The sequence below is a fragment of the Macrosteles quadrilineatus genome, unplaced genomic scaffold (assembly GCF_028750875.1).
Source record: "Macrosteles quadrilineatus isolate MER2022 unplaced genomic scaffold, UCM_ALF_1.0 Scaffold_9__3_contigs__length_116548681, whole genome shotgun sequence".
In the NCBI taxonomy this organism is placed as follows: domain Eukaryota; kingdom Metazoa; phylum Arthropoda; class Insecta; order Hemiptera; family Cicadellidae; genus Macrosteles; species Macrosteles quadrilineatus.
In genome coordinates this window covers 53,569,234-53,593,189 of record NW_026542602.1, presented here as the reverse complement: position 1 = coordinate 53,593,189, position 23,956 = coordinate 53,569,234, and the positions used below count along the sequence as shown (strand labels likewise).

General features: G+C 37.2%; 1 protein-coding gene across 16 annotated transcripts in view; it reads right to left on the bottom strand.

Annotated features, from left to right (window-relative positions):
* LOC129002393 (tropomyosin Per a 7.0102) overlaps positions 1-23,956 on the bottom strand; it is an 80,552-nt gene that overhangs the window by 30,958 nt on the left and 25,638 nt on the right. For 6 of the 16 annotated variants that reach the window (XM_054430152.1, XM_054430153.1, XM_054430147.1 and 3 more), the window contains exons 1-2: positions 21,253-21,906; positions 1,265-1,398 (exon numbers count right to left, since the gene is read on the bottom strand). In XM_054430152.1, the coding sequence (XP_054286127.1) occupies positions 1,265-1,398; positions 21,253-21,891 (773 nt within the window). In that variant the 5' untranslated portion in view covers positions 21,892-21,906. Of the gene's footprint in view, positions 1-1,264; positions 1,399-13,324; positions 13,604-21,252; positions 21,992-23,956 lie in introns of those variants that run through there. The other 10 variants (XM_054430158.1, XM_054430155.1, XM_054430156.1 and 7 more) reach the window with 5 other exon arrangements.

Genomic DNA, 23,956 nt, shown 5'->3' with positions numbered 1-23,956 from the left:
AAATAACTGGGGTTAGCATTGTTGTCAGGAAATCATACACTGAACTGATTCTATATACAACAATAATTCACAATTATTGGAGTACCGGTACAGAAGTTAGTTACAGTATGATATTTTTAAACAATTGATATTAAAAATTCAAATTATGCTATAAAGTTATTTTGAACATTGAATAAAAAAATAAGCTGCAAGCCAGACAGTTCAGGCATGTGTCAAGGCTACTTCTTGATACAAATCCATTTGTCAATCAGGCATTTCATAAACAAAATCCATTGCTGATTTGACCTTGACACAAGGAATGCAAGGTCAACCCCAACAACCATCTTGTCTGCTACATATTGGTCATTGTACTGGGACAGAGGGAAACTGTGAAAGTTATCACTTTTGTATTGGGGACTAAACAAGCTCATGCCACACAAAATTTACCTTGAAACTTTTAATCCTTGGTGTAGTGGACTAAAAGGCTTTTAAAAATTAGGTATTCTATCACTAAGTATATAAACAAATGGGTCAGCAATTTTCTCTGATCTCTGCATTGCCCATCTTTACTGAAGTATATATCAACAGTGTAAAATAAATTATACATGATTTTGTAAATATAGCCAATTATTCTAAGCCTAATTCACATAAAAATTAACAAATACCTTTTTGCCTATATTTCCACACAACATTGTTTAAACAAATTTATCACTATTTTTTCACAGGCTGAAATATCAACTTAAATCAAAGGGAAAATATGTTTACATAGACTTTAATTGTTGATTAGCTGAGTAAAACAATTTTTCCTGGTAGCTGGAAATTTAAATAAGAGATTTAAGGGTTTGTGCCTAATATTTACTGTATTGAGTTGAAAATAATTGAGAATAATAATTTGTTGTAGGCTATGATAAGAAAACCTAAGTTTGAAATAAATGTAACTAAGTATTCAGTCCTGTAAAAATAAATTAAAATCAAAAGCATAAATTGAAGTCCTGTTACACCACTAAATATTGGTTTATAATATTAAAAAAAGGAATCATCTAAATTATGTTAACTATCAAGTTACAGATATAAGTTTAGGTTAGGCTGTATAAAAACAAAACTCCAAAGAGCGGTAGAAAACTTTTCAACCATTTCGGAATCTCGTACAACAAATTCCAGGCCTGATCAGCGTAATCGTCGATGACCTTGATCTTGGAAAGAGTTTTCATAGACCCTGTTGAAAATACATTAAAATACCATACTAGATACGCTGTGAACCCAAAGTATTTATCGGAGGACTTACCTCTCGGACTCGTCGGCCGCCTGGGAGGCCTCGGCCAGTTTAGCCGTGGCCGTTGCCAGTCTCTCCTCAGATCTTTCGAGGTCCTCCTCCAACAGTTGGATACGACGGTTGAGGGCAGCAACCTCACTCTCGGCCTGCACAACACAAAACTTGTGGTCAAAAACTTGTACCAACAAAGGGTCTTAGAAGTAACAAAGCATTGGAACATACAAGTAGGCCTAACCCCCACAACTGTCTATACACATTAGTTGGTCAATTTAGGTACCATATTTAACGTTTTGCAGCGATTACGGAAAACAATGTTTCCGTGACTGTGGGAGAGGATGTCAACACGACCGCAAGAAAGGTTCAAGATTCAGAAAAATATCTTCGATAAGATTTTTTTAAATAACATTAATTGTAATTAATACTTAGGTTTGCCGCTACAGGGAAGGTTTTAAATTGGGTTTTTATTGAAATGTCAATAAATTGATTGAAATAAAAAAAAACTTAATCAAAATATACCTCTTAACAAGCGAACTACGACCGTTTATTTACTCTCCATTGGAATTTAAATACCGGTATATAAAAAAATGTTAAATGTATTTTTTAACCATTATGTAAAAAACAACGCTTCAATATAATTAATTGTTTGTTTTATTAAGCCCTACAAATAGTTTGTAAATAAACTGCAGCATTGTAGGGCTAATTTTCATTCATTTCAAGTTGTTATTATGTTAACAGACACCATTAACAAATTTGATTTGAACAGAAGGTGTTTTGGGATCTATAAACCATAAAGTATATAGGTCCCGGGTCTAGATCTTACTTTAACAAACCATTCGCCTACGGTAATAGCTTGTTCCCTTTATACAAAATGTCCTATTATAAACACTTTTTCTTTTCCTTCATTTTACTTTTTTTACCAAAACGTGATTTTAAAATCGTTTTTTAAACCACATTATCGTTACGATAACAAAGTTATATAGCCTAACGAGTTTGATAGTTTTTCGTCATTAAGCAACACCAACAATCGTCGAATCAATTGACAATCAAATCAGTACGGTAGTATTGTGGGCGTGTACTGCACACGCGCGGAAGTGATCACACCGTAGTACGGCGGCGCGGCCCTGGGCGTATATCACTGTATCGCACATCATTACCATTATGTGCCAAACTGACGACTACTCTACCATAAAACTACAGTAGTACAGCCCAGCATATAAATAAAAATCCTCCTGACAAAATTTCATGAGAAAAATGTAGAAGAACAACGACGTGTGTTAGATAATCACGGTAAAAGTTTATTCCGAAAATAAAATCAATGGCAAGGACTATTTGGCATATATAAAAAGTAATCCTTAAATTAATTATTTTATTTATCAGCGGAAGTGACTTAATGTTATGTGAAAGATAACACGAGTGATTAAAAATCCGTCAACTATTACTGGGTACTTATTCACCCCTACCAAAGAAAACACGGCAATAAAACCACAGCAATGCAGGGACATAAAACATGTGACACGTAATTAAACAGACCCAGTCCCTTGTCTACCGAGGTAAAAGTGGACACAAGACTGGAACTTTCACCCGGGAGAGAGGCGCCAAGCCAACCACCCACAAGCTACGGGGTTCAAGGAACGTTCCGGAACATCTTCTAAACATAACCACAAACCTACATTGACAAAAATGTTCTATTTCGAAAAATTACTTTCCAAGAGTATGTTTTATCTATGATATCACCCCCATATCACTGAATAAAGTATCACCACTACGAATTTAAGATAGCAAAATCTATATTTTACGTAAAATGTCGTAATTTATAGACTATCCAATCCAACAGTTTCAAACCACTGTAGACAATCGTCATTGTTTAAGTATTTTGTGTTGAATTTTAATCACTTTAAATTTTCAGAAACCTCTATAGCCAATTTTCGATTTTAATTAAACAAATGCCTCTACAACTATTGATACATTGACGATTGCCTGCATATTTTTTCAAATCATAATTTAACCCCGATGATTCAGATGTCCGTGTTTTCAACTCAAGTTTGTTACAAAACAAAATAATCCCGCGAAATCAAAACCGTGTCAATTGTACGACGGATGGCGGATCCAATTGAGGACGAAGGTCGCAGCTCTGGACGCGTGACGGACGAGACACAAAATGACGAACGACGACGATATCATGGTGGCAGTGTAGCTGTCGCCAGCCAGTCTGTCTGCAGGGTGGCGAGGCGAGGGGCGAGGGAGGTCGTTGATTAGGGCCAATACCATGTCAACACGCGCCTAGATCTGAACCGTATGGCCAGACACGTACATAACACGTCTCGCTTGCGAAGTTAGGCGCTATTGTGGGGTTGTAAAACTATGTAAAATGGCTAGATATGCATTTAAATCGACCCAACGAGTAAACAGTGATAAAAGTTAAATTTTAAAACTACCAAATGAACGAAATCAAGAGGTACAGGAGAGTTTGCAATGAATATGATAACACAAGTTAATAATTCAACATACAGATTATTTATGGGTTATAAAATAACATAAAAAATAAACTACAGGATTTGTTTTACACCAAAATTTGATGAACAACGCATACACCACCTGTTCCGTGATAGTGACTGTACACTACACTGATATTAGTATCGTTATGAAGGATTGACCTGATATATGCTGAAATTTTGTAGATATTTGACAAACCAGGGTCCAATTCAACATGAAATGATCTGAATATATGACAAATAATTACAGGATGTGTATAAATCCAGGTAACATGTCGTAACACATTGCTTAATGTTCTCAACAAAACAGAGAAAACGTTTTAATTGGGGTACAATCGAATTTGTAGGTCTACAAGTTGAACTCAGTTCACTGAGTCACCTGGTGAATCACGTATCGACCAATGTATGTCGTGAGCAATGTCATACAAGTGCGCGGCGAAAGAGACGTGGCAACACCGCACACTCGGCCTACTGAAACAGCTGTTCATAAAGGAGCTTCTCCGCAATTTATTCCCAAGGCCGGTGCGATGTTGCCACAACGCCGCGGCCTTGCAATAGAAAATGCTGGCAAAGTGCATATAGCCCACGTTGAGTGTAATCAACCACATTTACCGTACTACGCCCCTATAATGCCCGACCCAATTTACAACTAGTTATGGCCGTAGTTCTAATTCCAGACGCAGCTCTCAGTGTGTGAGTGGGAGTGAGACATTGTGATACCGTTAACGAGTAGAGTGTCTCTGAACCTAGCCACTAATTGCTGCAGGTCACTCAATGTCAATCTTCCAGAGAACGCGTTCATACCGTTCACTGGAGCGCGGAGTGTCAAAAATGACTAACAATAGGGATAAAGCGTCAGAGGAATTTTCAACAGCTGAAGGAGACAAGTCATCATACATATCTTGAAGTTTATCGGCTTAAAACATTTTTTTTTAATATTGTCAACCCCATTGAACGCAAACACAACATTGACTTCGCTATTTAAATAACATTTTAGTACAAATTTTTTCTGACACAAGCAATGTCATAAAGTGTGTATTTGATAATAAACTATGGTGTACTGGTTTATGACAGGGCTAGCTGGGTTTATGATATATTTAAAAATGAATTTGAACGAGTGGTGTCTATGTTTATGGCATCTGGGATAACAGCAAAAAAAAAAATAATAAAAAAAAATTAAAAAATAAATGAGTGTGTATATTGCAGGTGTTTTTGAAGCGGCATTTGAAACGCTTATTATACAATACAGTATTTAGATCCAACTGACGATTAAAACCCTGGCGTTTATGATTACAGACCACAATCTACTTCAATAATCGATTAAACGCAAGACAGACACCGTGGTACTTCGCCATGTACGATTGCACGTGTGTCATGTGTGTAGTGTGTGTACAGTAACAGTCAAGTGGAAGCAGCCGGCACAAGCAAGCCTACATGATGACGTCATCGGCCAGGAATGTTCGCCGCTCACTCTGCTCGTTCATACCGTATAAAGCCACGGATCTGCTATCTGCTTCCCGCACTCGACCCACTCAACACTCAACCAAACGCATTACGTCATCATGTCACTGTATGTCCAGTTATAAATAGAACCCTACAACGATGGTTACTTGTTCAACACCGAATGTATTGAGTCTTCTATGTACAGTAGGTTTAGAAAACTGGTATTTAAAACTCAGAGGAAATTACTCCAAGGTCGTGATCGCTGAGAACAGATCAATACGCACACGCCACATTTTGAGCGTCTGCTTCGAACCAAAACTCGGGAAGTTTCTCCAGACACAATTGACCAATTAGTTCCGTCCGCGTCGCCAGAAGCGGTCGCTCTTGGCCGGCAAATCTGAAAACCGGGTCTGGGTCGCCTTTTACCATCCGCGGCTTTCCAACATTTTACGTAATCGTATGGCAGCGACATTGTTCTTCACCGAAGTTACATCTACATGTTATATTGTGTACATCCAAAATCAAATGTTTACAAGTGTAAACATGAATTAATGTCTTTTGTTGGATAATGACTGAGTATTTACGTGGTTTTGTTTACTTTTGCTGTGTTTTTCTGTACACAAAATCAATGAGGCTACTGACTAATTTTGGAAAAAAGGCAAGCCGTCAAGTTTATAGTCCTCAACAACGTCAAACTTTTCTCCATCGAAATGATAACTACATTTAGCTACAATTTTACCGAATATTATCGTGTGATGAAAATTTACTAGTGGTTGACAGTGGGGTTTGAGTGCATCAAACTTCCGTCGGTAACTTTTTAGAGGAAACGTCTCGGAAGACTGCTCGCGGTCCGATACCGCGGAACCGATGCTAAATACCGTGTCCACCGTGTCCGGACAACTGTGGGTACGGGGGACGTGCCGGCCCCATCAGCCGTGGGTCCTCGCCCTGGCCGACGGCGTTTTGTAATATGAAACCTTGTCGACACTGCTAATCATTTTACGTCGTCAGATTCATACCATAATATAACACATCGTTTTTTAACGCTCGTTGACTTGGTCGTCAACCAACACTATAAATTACTCGTAATATTTCAATACAAAAATAGGTATAACAATGGGCAATACAGTTGGATTGTCCTAAAAGGTTGAGTGAAGGGGACATAGTCCTAAAACATCCTTCTTAATCCATTGGGGGTTTTTAGCTCACTGGACTGACTGGAACATCACGAAGAAGAAGAAGGGAGGTAGGGTGCTTGTTGGCCTAGCTAGCGATCACTGATCAGAGTTTTCTGTTGAGTGTTGATTTGATACATCAAGTAGCCTACGAGACGAGTAGGCCTGAGTTGTATCGGAGCCAAATGCCGACCACGCTTCTCCTTGAATAACGATCACTTCGACAGACCGGGCTGGAACAGGTGGTTCTAACGGTAAAATACGTCGTCATTAATAACGCGGCATTGTTACATGTCCTGAATAAACTTTGGAACTTTCTGAACTTGTACAGGAGACGTCGGCGCCGGCTATATTTCGTTTATCAGACTTTCATTTGTCAAACTACTGAGCTTGTTTTACCTAATTGGTCCAACACAGGTTTTTGTAAACATACCAAAACCAATTAGCCAACATAAACGAACTTTTTATTAAACTGCAATTAGATTACCAAAAGAAGCTTTCATTTATGAGTCCTATATTAAATGCAGACTTATTTGTGCCTATTTTTTAACAACGTTCCTTTGGAAGGGTGACAGTCTTTGCATGGTCTTTTTACTACCCTAACGTCGAACATTTGTAAAATATGCTCATATAATATTAAAAAGAGATATTAAAAGAGTCTAGGATGTTGGTTTGTCTACTGGTACAGTATCTGTATATTTGGCAGTGATAAACTCAAGACACCGCTGAACCGATGGCCACCAAACTTGGTACATAGATGTAGAACTTCATGGAGTAGGTTTATGCACATTCAATTTCGTGATAACTTTGAGGGCTTAGCCCTCGGACCGCCTAATAGGTACCCATGTCAGGGATTTTGAAAGAATTTAAGTTTGATTTGTTTACTAACAAAACATTAAAATAACATTATGAAGGTAACATTTAAAACAGATAATGGTACTGGTATGTTTCTTTATGCTATTTAATTGTATTTGTTTATATGAAGACTTGTTTCTTGGTTCCATATGTGGTTAATGAATTAGACTCTTCCTTTGATTATAAAATATAATACTATACAAAATGCTGGTTTTACAAAAAATTACCCGAGCGAAGAGCGGGCCAAACAGCTATACAGAGACATATAAATAGCGTTTATCTTAGCACACTACCTACTTTAGTACCCCTAAAATTTTAAGAAATTTCCTATCTATCACAAAATGTCCAAGTAGAAGAACAAAACAAGCCACTCTCCTAGTTCAATCCAAGTGTCATCATCTACAGAGTGAATTTCCTTACAGCAAACACCAAACTTTCTACCTTTCACCCAGCGACAAAACTCTGACAACATAATGCACTAAGTGGGTCAATGTACTGATGTTGGGTGGATATTTGCATTGAGTTAATGGATGACCCTGGGGCATTAGGAGATAAGTCCATCAAACCATGACAACCGAGGTTGATGGCTGCCACTGCTACAAATAACCCACTCCACTAAACTGAGTTCTACCAAAAAGTAGTAAGATAGAGGAAACACGTTTGTGAAACGACCTTGCGCTTTCAGCTCTAGTATGTTGTGCAGGAAATATAATTGTGCAAAGAATATACAGAAATCCCTAGAAAATATATGAAACAAGGAAGAGCCCGAGTTGCGAGCACTGTGCGGAAATTTCTATTGCACAGGGTCCTCCTCCACCGTAAGTGTTGTAGTATATGAGGTGAGGGAGCGGTGGTGGACTTTGCCCTAGACACCCTAGCGATCAATGCTAGACACCACTTAAGTGAGCCATTAAATATTTTCTCTGTACCTTCTCCCTCTATGAATTTATTTTGAATTGGCACCGAAGATAAACAATCAAACCATTACAACAGAGGTAGATGGCTGCCACTGCCAATGTAAAAAATAACACCCTCCTACCAAACAGAGATTTGACCTACCATGTTGAATTTGGGCCGAAGATTATCAAGCCACGACAATCTAGAAATTGGTTTAACCAATAAGGAAAAACATTCTCAACACCTAATTGAGAGTTCCATGCTAGAAAATTAGGGGTCTTCAACACCATAATAGGCAAGGTTGATGTTTGGTACAGCAACAACAAATAATCCTCCGCTCTTAGTCCTGTGTTTTCTTCGGTTTGAGTTGGAAATGATTGGAAAAAAACACGAGTGGTAGGCCTATTTAAAACATGTCTTTTAAATGAAATGAAATGAAATCTATACTGTTACAAAGCTCCCATGTATTTCAGGTTTGAGGACAATTAATAGGCTGTGTGAGATAGGTATCCAAAGTTGATCCCTAGTACAAACACTTCCGATTTTACATCCAAAACCATAATCCAGTTTAGAACGACTTTCGTTATAAATTTGTAATTTCTTCTTTCTTTTCTAAACTTATAGAAATCCTATGTATTATAATCATGAATACAATAAATTAGGGGTAGCCTAAATAAGGTACCCGTAGTTAAACTAATTTAAATTTTCCCTAGTGATAACCCATTAAAAAGTCTCAAGGTTGATAACTATCTACAACTGGTCCCAGTCCAAACTACGTATTGTAGAAACCATTTCAAACCATACTTCAACAATACTAGCCAGTCAAAAGCCATTAGAGTAATGGTTTGACTCATGATAACTTATCAGAGAGGAAGATAAGCACACTCATACCATATAAGGCCCCATTATAAGATTTATTGAGACGCTTCTAAGAAAAAAACAATATTGCTGATCACTTATTTTTAACTTTAAATTCCACAACGGGAGGGCAAAGAAAATATTGTCTAAAAAAAATCACTAGCACAATTTGAAAAGATAGTTCTGAGGTAAAATTGTCTAAACGTAATTAAAAAAAAAGTCAAATGGAAATGTATGCAAAACTAGTAGTTTTGATGGCAGGATTCATATACTAGTGGACAAAGGGCAACACACAGGGTGGGGTTTCCTGGTTATTCAAGCCCGGGGTTAGTAGCCCAATTCCCACACCTACAGCACAATGACCATGGTCACGCACTGTAGCAAATCAGTTCCTTTCTGTGATGTTATCGGGAAAAATCTCAGCTGTGCGTACTTTTATCATGTGTTCTGACTGATATAAAAATTCAACTAGGAGTTTATGGTTTAATCTCCAAGCTGGGCTGACTCTATAGGATACCATTTGTCATTGGGTTATTGTGGCTATCAATAATGATGCTTACAAACGGTTGATATTGGATGGTGAAAAAACAGAGCTGGAAAGTTCCCTTACCAAAAATGTAAATCACGCAGGTACACGACAAATTAAAAAATTCATGTTAAAAGAAAACGCAAACAGTGGCCGGTAAATTGCCAGTATCGGAATGGACGATAGGCTACTTAAAAAAAGTTCTGCCATCTGGTCTGGATGCCAAAACATTTGACTGAAGCTGAATTTGGTTCATGACAATGCACACCAGCATACGACAGCTCAGAAAACTCAAAATACACATAAAAAAAAAAAAAAAAAAAACTTAAATCATTCTCCCTAATAGCTTTGGCCTATGTTAAGTTAACTTTAATCTACAATCCGTTCAAAAAGTAGAACAATAAGCAAAAATACAACATTATCTCCGATTTACTTTAATTAGCCTTTTTGAACCATTTAAAAAGGCTCTAAGATATGTAGGAAACATATGTGGCTTTCATCATCAAGAATTGCGGGTTGTCCATAACCTGATTTGTGATCTTATTAGCTTTATTATTACCTATAACATTAGGTCTAGCAACTTTGTACGGTACCGGTACTAGGCCTCTTAGTAATTTTTGGTTTTAACAATGAATATACTTTATATTTTTACAGCCCCTCCCTACCTCCCCAAACGTCAGAAAAAGGCTGAGCACCTTAGTTAGATAGGTACGATCCAGGCCGAAAAGGACTCGTTTCAAAGCTGTCTTGAAACGCAAAAACTACAGCAGACATTAGATACAATGGTACTTAAGTTACAAGGTACTTAAATGGTGGTCCTGTGACATAGGCCTACTTTAGCTTGAAAATATTGATACCTATATACTTAAATTAGCAGTAATTAATTAATTTAAGGTAAGAACTTAAGTAGTCTACAGTTCCACAGAGAACCTAGTCGATACAGTTCCACAGAGAACATACGATACGTTAGGTTTACTATAGGATAAAATACTAAGTACCGTACCGGTAGCCTAGTTTGATATTTAACTTATATCTTTAATGTATTTATTTATTTGATCACCAACCGCATAGGCAAAGTTACACAATGTTTTACGTTGATTTAGGGGCCTATGTAACAAAAAATCAAATAATAGCCTATGAGTAAGCAATATTAGAAATAAATTACTTAACTTGGAAACTAGGGTAGCGGATTTTTATTCCCCTAGAATTTTACCCACTGGGCAAACGAGACGTCACAAACCAGGGGGTTAAAATCCGGCTGCAAACATTTGAGTTTCGCGACATCAGTTTGATGGATTAAACGTATATTTTCACGGTTGTGAATTTAATCAGAAGACATCAAATTATAAAAACCTAGAGTGTACGGGCCGTAATTTTACCCCTGGACTTTTACCCCCTTCATGAGGTCAGCTCAAAATGTACGGCCCGGATTTTTACCCGCGGAAATTTACCCCCTGACATATAAATTAGTAAGAATTGTTAATTATCTTTTCATTCAGTTTTAATTTATTGTTAAACATTTTATTATAAAGTAGCCTTAATCTTAATTTATTTTAACATCAACTAATCGAACAGGATTTTAATTTTATTTTGAGACTCGAGTATCAGGATTCGATCTTTGAAGCCAACTGTTGGTTTATATGGCGTAGGCCTAATTGTACACATGTTATTATTATGTAGCCTAGGCTATCTTTATTTATTTATTTTGTAATCTCAACTAGAAGTAAACAGAATTCGCTGTTTAATGTTCATGTTCGGGATTTGCGTTTGGGGCCAACTGTTGGTTAATAAGTAGGCTATGTAAAATAAACTGAGTAGCTCATTTAAATGATAATTGGGTGAACATTTCTTAAACGATTTCATTGTACCACCGTGAAACACAATGTAGGCTATTTAGTTTCTGTAGTACAATAACACAAAACAAAAACATTGTTTTACCATGGTTGTATAATAAATCGTTAAAGAAATCTTCTTAAAAAACAATTACCATTTAGGTGTTTGTTTATATAAATAAAAACAGAAATAAGAAAATCAATCATTCTTAATAATTTCTATATCCGGCCAGGGGGTAAAATTCCGGGGGTGAAATTCCGACCCGTACTTACATCTTCAGTTGTCTAAATGCTAGTTATATGGACAGGGGGTAAATTCCGGTTTTTATTGTTAATTTAATTAATCACGCTCTGTCTATTTTCATAAGACTTCCAAATCCGCAGGGGTAGAATTCCGCCCACGAACAAACTTTTGAGCGCTCAGGTTACTACGTCATAGTGACTTCAGCTTTGCCCAGGGGGTAAAATTCCCCGGGGATAAAATTCCGGTGACCACAATAAGAATAAGTTATCAATCGTAAGTTAGTGTCCCTACCTTATGCTTTTCGATACTTGACTGGTAGGTACACACTGTGCTGCAGCGGTTAGTTTAGTAGTTCAGGTCGGCTTAAAAGTTAGTTTAGTTTTTGATAATACCAAACTTAAGACTTAGGCTATATTAACGTGACTTAAAACAGGTACGGTAGGTACACTTCCATATCTGTTGGCACAAACAACCGAATGAGTAATATTGATCATTCGATTGTTTAATTCGATAAATCGATCGATATTTTCATTCGGTTGTTTGTGCCAACAGATATGGAAGTGTACCCTTCAAAATTTATAAAAACCAAAGTTTATCTTTTAAAAATACTGTGGAGGGTAACTTAGGCCTAACCTTCCCAAGTTAGCCTAATTAACTTTGTTAAGTTAAAGAGATAAATTTATAAATAATGTAGACATACATCAAATTGAATTGGCCATCTAATTATAGTTACTGTATCTTATTATAGTTTATATCGAATTAAAACTTAAGTTAAATATTTCATCCGATAACTTAATATGGTAGTGTTCCCTGTGGAACTATAGGCTACCCTTTATTTAAGGGAATAGTAAATACCATCAAACTAGGGTACGGTGTACCTATTTGCTTAGTTTTGAATTTTAAAAACAGTATTAAAATATATATTCTCATTATAAGTTAGCCTAATTAAGTTACAGTATATGGCCTAGCCTATTTTGAACGCTTTTTAAGGACCCTTGATTTATAATCGCAAAAAGGGCTTAATATCGGCAAATTTATTTGTGGAAAAAATGAGGCCTAACTTAGGTAAGTTACTACCGGTACCTACCCTACTTTGTAAGTTTAAATTATTATGTTTTTCTTAACACGAAAAACTAACAATGGGGGAAAATTCTTAACTTAAAAATAAATGCAAATATCTCTGGAACTATAAGTTAAGTTACCTTGATTACAGCCTATTTAGGCATTTGATGACTGGGGTAGGTAACTTATCTAAGTTAAGTAAGCCAACCACACTTAAAATACGGTATTCCTAGGCTAAACTCATTGTAAAGTTAGTAAAACACATCATCCAAAAAATAAATAATTTATCATTTAGGCCTAGGGGTATTCAAATTATTTGAATTCTGGCCTTTTCAGGTTAACCTGCAGAATTGTTTTGACAGACTTGTCGTCTGTCAACACCCCCCCTATAATCGAGTTTGAATCATATGATCGTGTATCGTAAACACAGTGAAGGAAAATAAGCACCTGATCGATAGGGTAAATGAAAGAACAGATGACAAATTTACGACTTGGCAACACTGGCAAAATTCGCTAGGGGCGTGTACCGCAGCGGCAGCGCAGTTCAGTTTGGCTTTACACCCGCAAAACAGGGCCACCTGTTCAAATCCTTAAGCTGTAGTGTATTGATATCAGTGGAGCCTTATTTTGAATTCGCTTTATATTTTCTCTCGGTAAGAATGAATCGTAAGAAAAAATATAAACTTACTTCTTCCCGGCGCATGACTTCGACCTGGAGTTTCTTATGGTAATCCTCACATTCCTCTTTATATTTTTCCATTTCTTCTTTAGTTTGCCTCATTTTCTTCTTGAGTACATCCAAGATGGTACCCTGCTGTATGTTTGTCGTCATTTTTATATCACTAGTGGTTAAATTAGTTCCTAAGTTATCACTTCAACCGAACACAAACGCACGGACACTACAAACGCACAAGATGGAGACCCGACTGACGACGACACGACAACTTCAACCACCGACTGGGTTGGGTGGGTGAGCGAATCGCCAACAAGGCTATTCACTATTCAGCCGCCTAGTGATGTAAAATCATTGCGCGCTAGGTGGTATGAGAAAGTAGTTCCGAAGTATTTCTGTTATTTTCACTAGTTGTGTTCATTTTTTTTTTCAAAAAATCGTACATAGTTTATATTTAAGTTTAGTCATGGTTTAGTTAAACAAAAAAACACATATCTAATGGGTTTGAATTATAAATCCAGGTAATTGTATGTTGATTCCGGTATCAATGAATTTCCGCACATCGGGGGCCGGGGCGCCAAATTCAAAATCTAATCAACGTTTCCCTGTTTTTATGATTTTACCTTTCATCTGTGAAAGAAGATGTTAAAATCAATCATAATTTAGCTTCATTATTAATTAATAAGATAAATTAATTAAACGTAGCATGATCTAGTAATAATTACCATTAATTAATCTTAAATCCAATAATTCAATGCAATGAAATAGAATAAGTTATAACTTGTAAATTCAACAACAGTAAGGTATTTTATAAATTATTGATAAACTGAGTAATATAAAATACAATATGTGTGAAATATTTGATTACAACAAAATAGTAATAATCAGAAAATAAGCAATGCTGAATCATTGGGTTGACTCATAAATACTAAAGATTAAGGTTGAGCAACTTCATCTTGAGATAAGAAGCTATAGATTTTATGCTTGCAATGTTTATTTACCATATTTCAGATAAAACCATAAGTAGTTCCATCTTGTAATTTTATATTGGTTTTGGACGTATCACACAACTAAGCACGGTGCTGGTACCTATGTATATAGGTATATAGTTTAAATCTTCATACAAATTAAATTTAGATTATAAAACTCCTCTTTGGAAAGTTTATTTATGAACTATCAGGGGCCCATTTCATAATAAAGTACAAACTAATATTATTAGTATCACCCAATGCAAATCTAATGGAAATTACAAGTTACAAGTTGTAACTTGTAGTTTATTATGAAATGGGCCCCAGGTGTTTCTCTCGAACCGGGTATTAAGGTAGGCCTAGTTAACAATCTTCTATATATTAATACGCTACATGAAACTTTGTCGGTTGAACTCCTCCGCCATTTCTCAACCGATTTCATCCATTGACGTCTCATTGGAAAGAGCGTGTCGCATAGATTTGCAAACTGACCTTACATTTTTGAAAAAGTCCCTTGGGCTCTGCCCCAGTGGCTGTTAAAGTTCCCATGTTATCCTTATGAAGAACATAATTATTTACATTTTGATCAGCTGTATAATTTAATTGCTGTTATTTATTTTTCAATTCAAAGTCTTTTAAACTCATCGGAAATTATGATGACTTTTATTTGTATAATTGTTAATAACTACTTTACTTCTTTGCAATTGCTCGATTTCGAGCAACGTGTTTACTAGTCATGTATGAAAGTACTTATTGAAAATCTTTATACCCCTTAAATAATTTTCTAGATTCTAGGATTTGTTGCATAACTTGATTGGATTCAATTTAAGAAATAAAAATGCCTGCTACGTTCGTTGGAAAGGAGATGTAGACTTATAAGGCCAGTTGCACAAACAGCCGTTACCTTAAGAGGCAGAGAAAGCTGGACTTCTGGCTCTGTTGCTGATTGTGATTCACATCGGCTTGTATCATGCTTCACTCATTATCATTAGCACGTCGAACAGACCGGAAAATTATGTGGAAATCACAAACGCTGCCGTTTTGGTTTGAATATTAATTTTAATGAAACCGTCAGTGTTTTTGACAGATGAAAAACGTCGGTTTTATGATTTGGTGCAGAAAGAAATTGCATAATTAATTCCATATGTGTGCATTTTTATTAGTGGAACTGTAAGAATCTCCTATTGGTTTGGATTATTTGACAGTATTGTGTTTACTACCAAAATTCCTCATCAAGGCTGAGTAGTTCATTTGGTGTGCGAAAAAACTTAAACGTTTAAGGGCATCTTGGTTTAGTTATTATCTGGAGTCTGGCTGCAGTCAAGGCCCCACTAGAATAACAGGCCATGCTGCAGGATCCATGACGTTACACTTGTGAATAGATTCACTGCCATATCCCGTTTGTTTAGTAAATAAGCTTGGCTGTTTGTCAGATTTTAACGGTAAGATTTTAGTACAACTATCCACCACTGTGACGTAGTATTGCTTTGCCTGCGCTGCAGCATGGCCTGTTTTTCTAGTGTGGCCTTGCTGCAGTCTTGGTCCCGATCAACAGGTTAAAATAAAGATGTCTTCTGTTTTGAATGCTTTTCGCACAATCAATAAAAGAACAAGTTTATCAATAGTTGATTTATGAAAACCAACAGTTGCTCTGATTCGGATTTAAAACAAATCATATTGAACTAATACATGCATGTTCCAATGCTTAGTTAACATTGCCTAACACATAACAATATTAGGCTATATATTCTTTTTTAACATACACAGAAATCATTACTCTGTGGAAAACTTCCCCTAAATTCAACACTTATAAACAAACATTGGATGTATAAATTCAATTCAACATTCATTGTGCACATACAGTACAGAGTGTCCATAAGCCAAATGTTTCAAATGGAAGTTTCAACCATTCTTGCCATTCTATAAACTTTAGGACCCGTAATAAAGCTTCGTGCATGTTTAGCTTTTAGCAAGTTTCCCTTAGAGGGAAGATGCTACTGCCGTAGGTGGCATGGTAAGATTTAGAACCGAGACCGTTTTTAATTTTTCTTATTGATGTTCACAAAATGCTAAATACATTGTATGTCTGTCTGAGAAAAGGATAACTTGAGCAATATTGGCACGATTTTGATTAAATTTGGTATGAACGTTTAGGGTTGGTTACACTTCAATGGGTTCACAAACCAGCAAGATTTGGCCATGGTTTAACAATTTTTAATGGTAAATTTCACTTGAGTTACAAGGTTGTATTCTCATGACAATGAACACGATGTACAGGAATAGGAAAAATTCTGTCACAAGACCTGAACTGGGCGGTGAATGTGGAATTGAGTATAGGATTGGAGGAGAATATGTGAACAATGTAAATACAATACTTACATGACATAGTTATTTTAACATAGACTACAGCCATATTTCTATATCTTTCCATTCTAGAATACACACTTTTCATTTTGAAAAGTCTGTAGCTCTAGTGTAACCTAAATAAAGCCTTCATCCATTGATTTGGAGTAAAACCAGTAATTAATTGTCATACCTGTACCATAGAAAAAGACTTATCACAATGCGTTCACAATGAACGCGTGGGTACGTTCACAATAAAAGCTGGTTACAAGCCCTTGCAAGCTCCAATCGGCAAAGGTTTACATTGTATCAAGCGAGTGCGTTCACTAAGCCTGTCCCGGCTAGCAAGTGCTTGCTACAAATTCTGACAAGCACGCAATAGAACGTTTCCTACTTGTTTTCCGGCTCTTGTTGACCAAACCAGTCAGGGACAACTGTGCAGTACCGATATGTATGTCGATGAACTGATTGATATCTCAAGTCTTTAGACGAGGGGATATTTGGGACAAACAATTCCCCAAAACTTGACTACAACCTTCAATTGTCTTGAGATGTAACTAAATGTGGTTAAATCCTTTCCCATATCAGAAAAAAACCTTACTTTGTCCAATTTCAATTGAGATAGATGGTGGTATTCCCCAAAACTACATCTTCCGCAGATAATTGCATGAACACCGACTTTCCATCTAGGAATATCAATTCAACGTTGTCAAGCAAAAATAACTCTTCATCACTTGAGGAAGACAATGTCTTAACCTTAACCAGGGCCGATTTACCGAATAGGCACGGTAGGCACGTGCCTAGGGCGCGAGGCAATTGGTTTTTTTGGGGGGCGCCAAAAATTTGGAAAATAAAAAAAAATTGGTGGTTGTTTGCATGCGATTGCGGTAAACTTTCTAATAATCCCTCGCCACCGTGTAGACATCGTAATCGTCTCCCGCGTTTGCGGCAAGATTCTTACTATTTTCAGCGGTCAGGTCGTTTAGACATAATTATCGTCTTCCATGATCGAAGCAATATATGAGCATATCCCGCGGTCGTGAGGAGATTATCATCGTCTACCGTGAATGAGGCAAAATTCTTATCTTTTCCCGCGGTCGTAAGGACATTATCTTCGTCTTGCGCAATCGCGGTCAAATTCTGACCACCCCTCGCGGCCGTGAAGACATCATCATATCGTCCCCCGCGGTCGTTTGAACATATTAATCGCCTCCCACGATTGTAAAAAAATGGTAATCATCTCCCTCGGTCTTGTGGAGATCATCATCCTCTTCCGCAAATTAGGCAAAGTACTGAGCTTTTCCCGAGATCGTGTGGCCATTATCATCGCCTTCCGTGATCGGGGCAATATTCTGATCATCCCTCGCGGCCATGTAGAAATCATTATTGTATCTCCTGCGGTCCTGTGGACATATGGAGATCATCGTCTTCCGTGAATTAGGCAAAATTCTGATTTTTCCCCGCGGTCATGTGGACATTATCATTGTCTTGCGCGATCGTGGCACAATTCCGATCGTCCCTCGCGGCCGTGTAAATCATTATTGTATCTCCCGCGGTCCTGTAGACATCGTAGCCGTCTCCCGCGGTCGTGTACACATGGCAATCGTCTCCCGCGATTGCAGCAAAATGTTAATCATGTTCCGTAGTTGTGTAGAGATCATCATCGTCTTCCGCGATCGCGGTAAAATTCTTGCTGTTTCGCGCGGTCGTGTGGACATTATCATCGTCTTCCGTGATCGTGGCAATATTCTGAATATCTCGCGGCCGAGTGTAGACATTATTATCGTCTCCCGCGGTCACGGAAACTGTTGTCATGCGCGATCACGGTAATTTGAAAACTCCAGGTAGAAATACAAAATTCACACATAATTCCCGGTTCATAAAATTCCCGCATGATTCCCGGATTTCCCGGTCGGTGGACACCCTTATATATATATCGCAAAGGGGCGCTACTATTAGTTGTGCCTAGGGCGCTGACAGGGGTCAAAAACGGGCCTGACCTTAACCAAAGCTGAGAAAACACTAAGCTTGAAATGCAAGTGTTTGTTGTGTACACAGAACAATAGGAGCAAGCGCTGAAAATAAGTTACTTGTAACCAGCTTTCTTTGTGAACGCACTCTTATTGCCATGTCATGCACTTACCCATACAAAACTCCCTATGTCACAGTATCAACAATGTGTATTGTAGTTGTTAATATCACAATAAAATTGTATTGAAGAAAGGGAACTGTGGAAGAATTGGTGCCGATAAAGAGGGTCAGACCCAGGCCAGGAATAATGTAAACGGAATAAATGTAAGTACGTTTGTATGAACTTAACAAAGGACAGTACAGTATTAATACCTAATATAGAATTTCTTCTAATAAGTATATTTGACAGTTAAAGGTTTATTTAAGAAGGTATTTAAAGCTTGAGGAACCTTAAATGAAGACAAGTTAACAATGTACCAAATTATGATACAGTATCACCAAATAACTTTAACGGCTTTTTTAAGAGGTTGGCGGTCTCTTTTAACCTTGCATTTGCCAGTCCACATAAGCCTTGGTTCTGTGCGTGAAATGTATTCAGCAACCCAAGGGGTGAACCGGTACAATATATGAGTGGACTTTACCGGTAAAAAGTAATGGCAGGTACCAGGAACCGAACCCACGACATCGCTGTCTCAGGCTGTCCTTGACGCTACTGCGTCAATGACATAACAATCAATTGTTCTGCATACTGTTTCTTGTGTGCTTTGTAGGGTATTTTCTATGAATTTGCTGTATTCTCTAAACATTGTCCACCTCATCCAGTACCTAATTCAAGTTTTCTAGAAGTAATACTGATTACAAAATATAGCCTACTGTTAATGTTATGTTCTGTATTAGGCTAATACAAATATAAAGAGGAAGTTAAATCTGGTTGTAGGGGTTCAAAAAATTGTATTAAATATGCTGATACTCATTGGTGTTACAGAGTACCGTAGCCTACATATCTTCTCAGTGTCAGGCAAAATTGCAGGTAGGACAAGTGAGAAAAATTGCCAGTGAGTGCTGATGGCAGAGCGATAATTAGCCTAATCTTTTAGCGAGTTGATTTAATTTAAAATTGGATTAGGTTGGTCACCTAACAACCTAGGTTGGTTATCCTTAGAAGTGAGCGACATTTACTGTGATATAAGTGTTGTGAGTTGTTTGTTCTAAACTTGAGAATGTCATCAAAGAGTTTAACAAACAGCTCACAACAATAACAATTATTACTGATGTGTCACTGGTTGGTAATGGATTTCTGAGATTCCCTAAAATGTTTAGGCTTATCTTCAGGGGAAGTAAATCAACTATTCCACCAATCGTGAATACTTTTGAAGCAAGCATCTCAAAATGATATTTAGGCTACCTTAGTAAAAAATTACTGAGAACACCATGCTAACATAACCATAATAACCATCATGTAATGTCTGAACTGTTAAAATAAGCGAGTGAAATACCGCTGATATTTTCTTCTTATTAACAGCGACCAGCTGAAAAGTACTGGATATGAAGTCATAGGTGACAAAAATAAATAGTGTTATTTCACCTATAACAATAAAATAACTAAGAAACGTTCATGATTATTGCAAAGTAACTGTATTTCCCATAACTAGTAAGTTAAAACCAAACTCAACTCACCACGAGCAGGGCTAGCTCTGCGCCTGGAAATTACTGATATTCTAAATCTTGGCTGACTACGAACATTTCTTGTACCAGGTGCAAATAAATTGAACATACACTTTAACTCAGTTGTGAACCCTTGTAATTTGTTAAAAAACATTTCTTATTTTTGGAATAATGTACCTTCAAGTTCCCAAAATAGAAAGACGGAATTTGAAAAAATAAGTACCGGGACTCTATAAAACCAATGAGTATGTAAACAATCAAAGAATACTTCTTTTGAACATTATTTGCCATAGAAGTAGAGTGGAAATCAAGTAAAGATAAAGAGGATAAAATACCTATAGTAATTTATATTTGGAGAATTTTCCTACCAACTAATTTAATTAGAATAAAATTATCAGAATGGCACTCCATAGCAAAGTGTATCAATTGAACAATTTACTTTGAAAACATCACAACTATTTACTTGCGAAAGTAGTTCAAGAATGTGTGGAATCCCCCCCCCCCCAATCACCATTGATACAGGGAAACAGTAGAAGAGGAAGTTCCAAAAGTGCAGACTGTTATCATGCCAATGTTATCTAACTTATCGCATTTTAAACTTTCAACCCAAACATATAATGTAAACAATCAAATGCCTAATAAATTCCACCAACCAACAATATATTTTGCTGATGCATGTATTTTGAATGTGCTTTGTTTACATTGTTGTTTATGTATGTTTTGGCGGCAAATTCAAATCAAGTACACAAGAGTAAGTAACAGGTAGGCCTAGTTAAGTTTATAAGTCAAAAGGATACTAAACAAAGTGTGATGGAACGATGTTTCACAAAGATATAGAGGCCAGTAACAAGCAAACATTCAGAAAGTAAAAGTATTTCTCCCAATTTCGCCATGTACACTAATTAGTGCTTATCAGTGGGAATTCCAAACACAGTACCGTATTTATATAACGAGCGACTCATACAGGCTATGCACCTACCTTTCTTTATGACCTACCCTTTTCAGCTGGGAATTGAGAATATTATGAAGCTCATTTTTAATTATGCTGAACTTCATCAACGTGTCGGAGCTGAATATGGAGGATCCGAACGCTAGGCCCGGGTAGTCTGCACATCTTCTTTTCCTCCGCCGCTGTTCTCGCTCGGCTATAACCTCTGTTCGTTCGCTCGGACATCGTAGTTTCGCCAACTCCTCCGTCTCCTGATCCTGTTCTTCCTTATCGTTATCGCTGAAGCTGCTTCCATCGCCGTCCAGTCGCTGAGGCAACCCTCCAGTGACGTCATTGTCCAGATCAGCTGATGAGTTGTCTGCGTCTGCACCAATCACAGTTCGCTCCTGTACCGCGGGTGACACAATCACTTCGTTGACCCTAGCAGCACTGATATCACTCGTGGACGCTTGTTGTTCCTTGTTCTTCCTTCTCGCCGACTGTGGACCGTACCTGTGAACTCTTGAGCCGTGTTTTCTTGGGCTGGTTTTGTTTTGGTCCGCCATTCCTCGTCGACGAAGTGCATTATTTCTCTCGTTCTGCCATCTTGGTTGTGAATGAGTCGGCAACGACTGTGGCGCTCTCCGACGGACGTTGCCGGAACTAGATTGTCGGCTTCTGACAACTAGCGCTAGCTGTGGCGGCATCTCGCGGAGAAGCCGCGAACTACTATGTCACTCAACAATGCCGCAACAATAAAAGTATAATCTTTTGTTACCAAACTATATCTTACAGATTACATTGATAATCCGTCAGGCTTTAATCAAAATACGAGTCCACAACACTCCACAAGAATAAATTATGTTATTTATTTCCCAGTAAATATCACAACTACATGAGTTCTCATTTGAAAGGTTTTTGGAGACTGACGATCTACAGCACTACGACGAGCATTTATTCACTTCCACGTCGTTATAAAAAGAAAATTGTTCATGCAATTTTCCAGTACGCCCTCGTTTCCTAGCTGCGGGAGGAGCCGCGCCATATTTGGACGGAGCCCAGGCGCCTATTTCTGACTCGCCCCAGCGAGGGGGTATTTTTAGCGGCAAAGAGGCGATACGGTTTCAAAATTCCGTGACGCACGCGTTGGCGTGGTTCAGACATTGCTCGCATTTGCGACGTAGATGTATCCTTGCGTGTGGACGTCGTCATGTGGCACTAGATCACAGATCGACAAATGGGAATGTGTTTTTAATGTCGCAACCCCATACTGTCTGGTGATAGGGTGACTGAAGTCAGGGTTAGGGAGCAAGGAAGACCTAAATAAAGTCCAAGTAGACGTGAGGGAGAGGAACATGACGCCTGCATTGCATTTAAGATGACGAGGAGTACAATTCACAATCACGTAGTAAAACATGACTGCCAAGAATGATCCCTTGAACCGCAAAAAGAGAGCTACATTACAAAATTTCACTTAGAAGATACAGTAAATCGTCTTCAGAGTGTTTCAAAATGTACAATACTTAATATTTAGAAGTTTAGAAAAATCAAGAGTAGATTAGGTGTACCAAAATAAAAACAAAAATAGGCTACTACATAATAATTATGTACTTTGTTTTTATGTTTCTCTTCGACGTTCTACTTTAGAGATATTCACCGATTTTATATGTTCTAAAAATCATGGAGACAACGTTGAATCACCGGTAAAACCAAATAGAACTTGAACTTTCTAAATATTCTACATCCATTCGTACAGTGATCTGTCTTGGTGAAAACAAGTCTTGCCCTTACAGATATAGAAATTAGTGAGAATAATTAATTTTCTTATTTCAATTTTGATTGCATAGTAAATATTTTATTTGTAAGTAGCCTCTCTTAATTTATTTGTAACCTAAACACTAAGTAAACAAGTTTCGCTTTTAGCGAATTTCCCATATAGGGAATAAGCTATTACCGTAGTACTCATGGTAAGACCTGGACGCGGGACCGAATTTTTTTGTCGTTTTGAGGTCCCTAGAGGCCAAAAACACCATCCGTTCAAATTCATATATATATAATATATATATAATATATATATAATATTAATATATATATATATATATGTGTGTGTCCGTCAGCGCGATAACTCGAACAAAAATGATCCGATTTTGATGAAATTTGGTACAAACGTGTAAACGTACGTTTATTCGAACGAGTTCGCGATCCAGCATGATCGGACCATGGGAACGGGGGTTTACGGGGGATTTTATGGGGTAAAAATAGGTTTTTCCCATTTTTGACCCAAAAAACATAAAATTTAGCAATTTCTTTCCAAACCATTTTGTAGAGCTTAAAAAAACAAATAATTTAGTATATTGAAGCGTTATTATGCGCCTAATGGTTACGGAGAAAATTCCAAAAAATTGTAAATTTAAAATTCCCATGTTATTCTTATGGAGAATAAGTAAACTGTTGTTGTAGTTTGCTTGTTTGTGAACATATTTTGATCAAATTTGGAAAATGTTTTTATTTCTTACTAACTATTCACATTTTACAAAAAAAAAACTGTTTTACCCTCCCTGATGCAGCAAACCTAAGTACTTGTTAAACTAATTCTATTTAAATCAAGAATAAATGTTATATTTTTAAGTAGACATTTCAGTGTAAATCCAATCAGTCAAATGGAAATTCGCTTAGTCTGCAGGTTTGCTGCGGCGGGGGTATTTTATTTTAATGTCGAATATAATAAATTGGTTAAGAAATATTAGAAACAAATATCATTATGGGCTACTC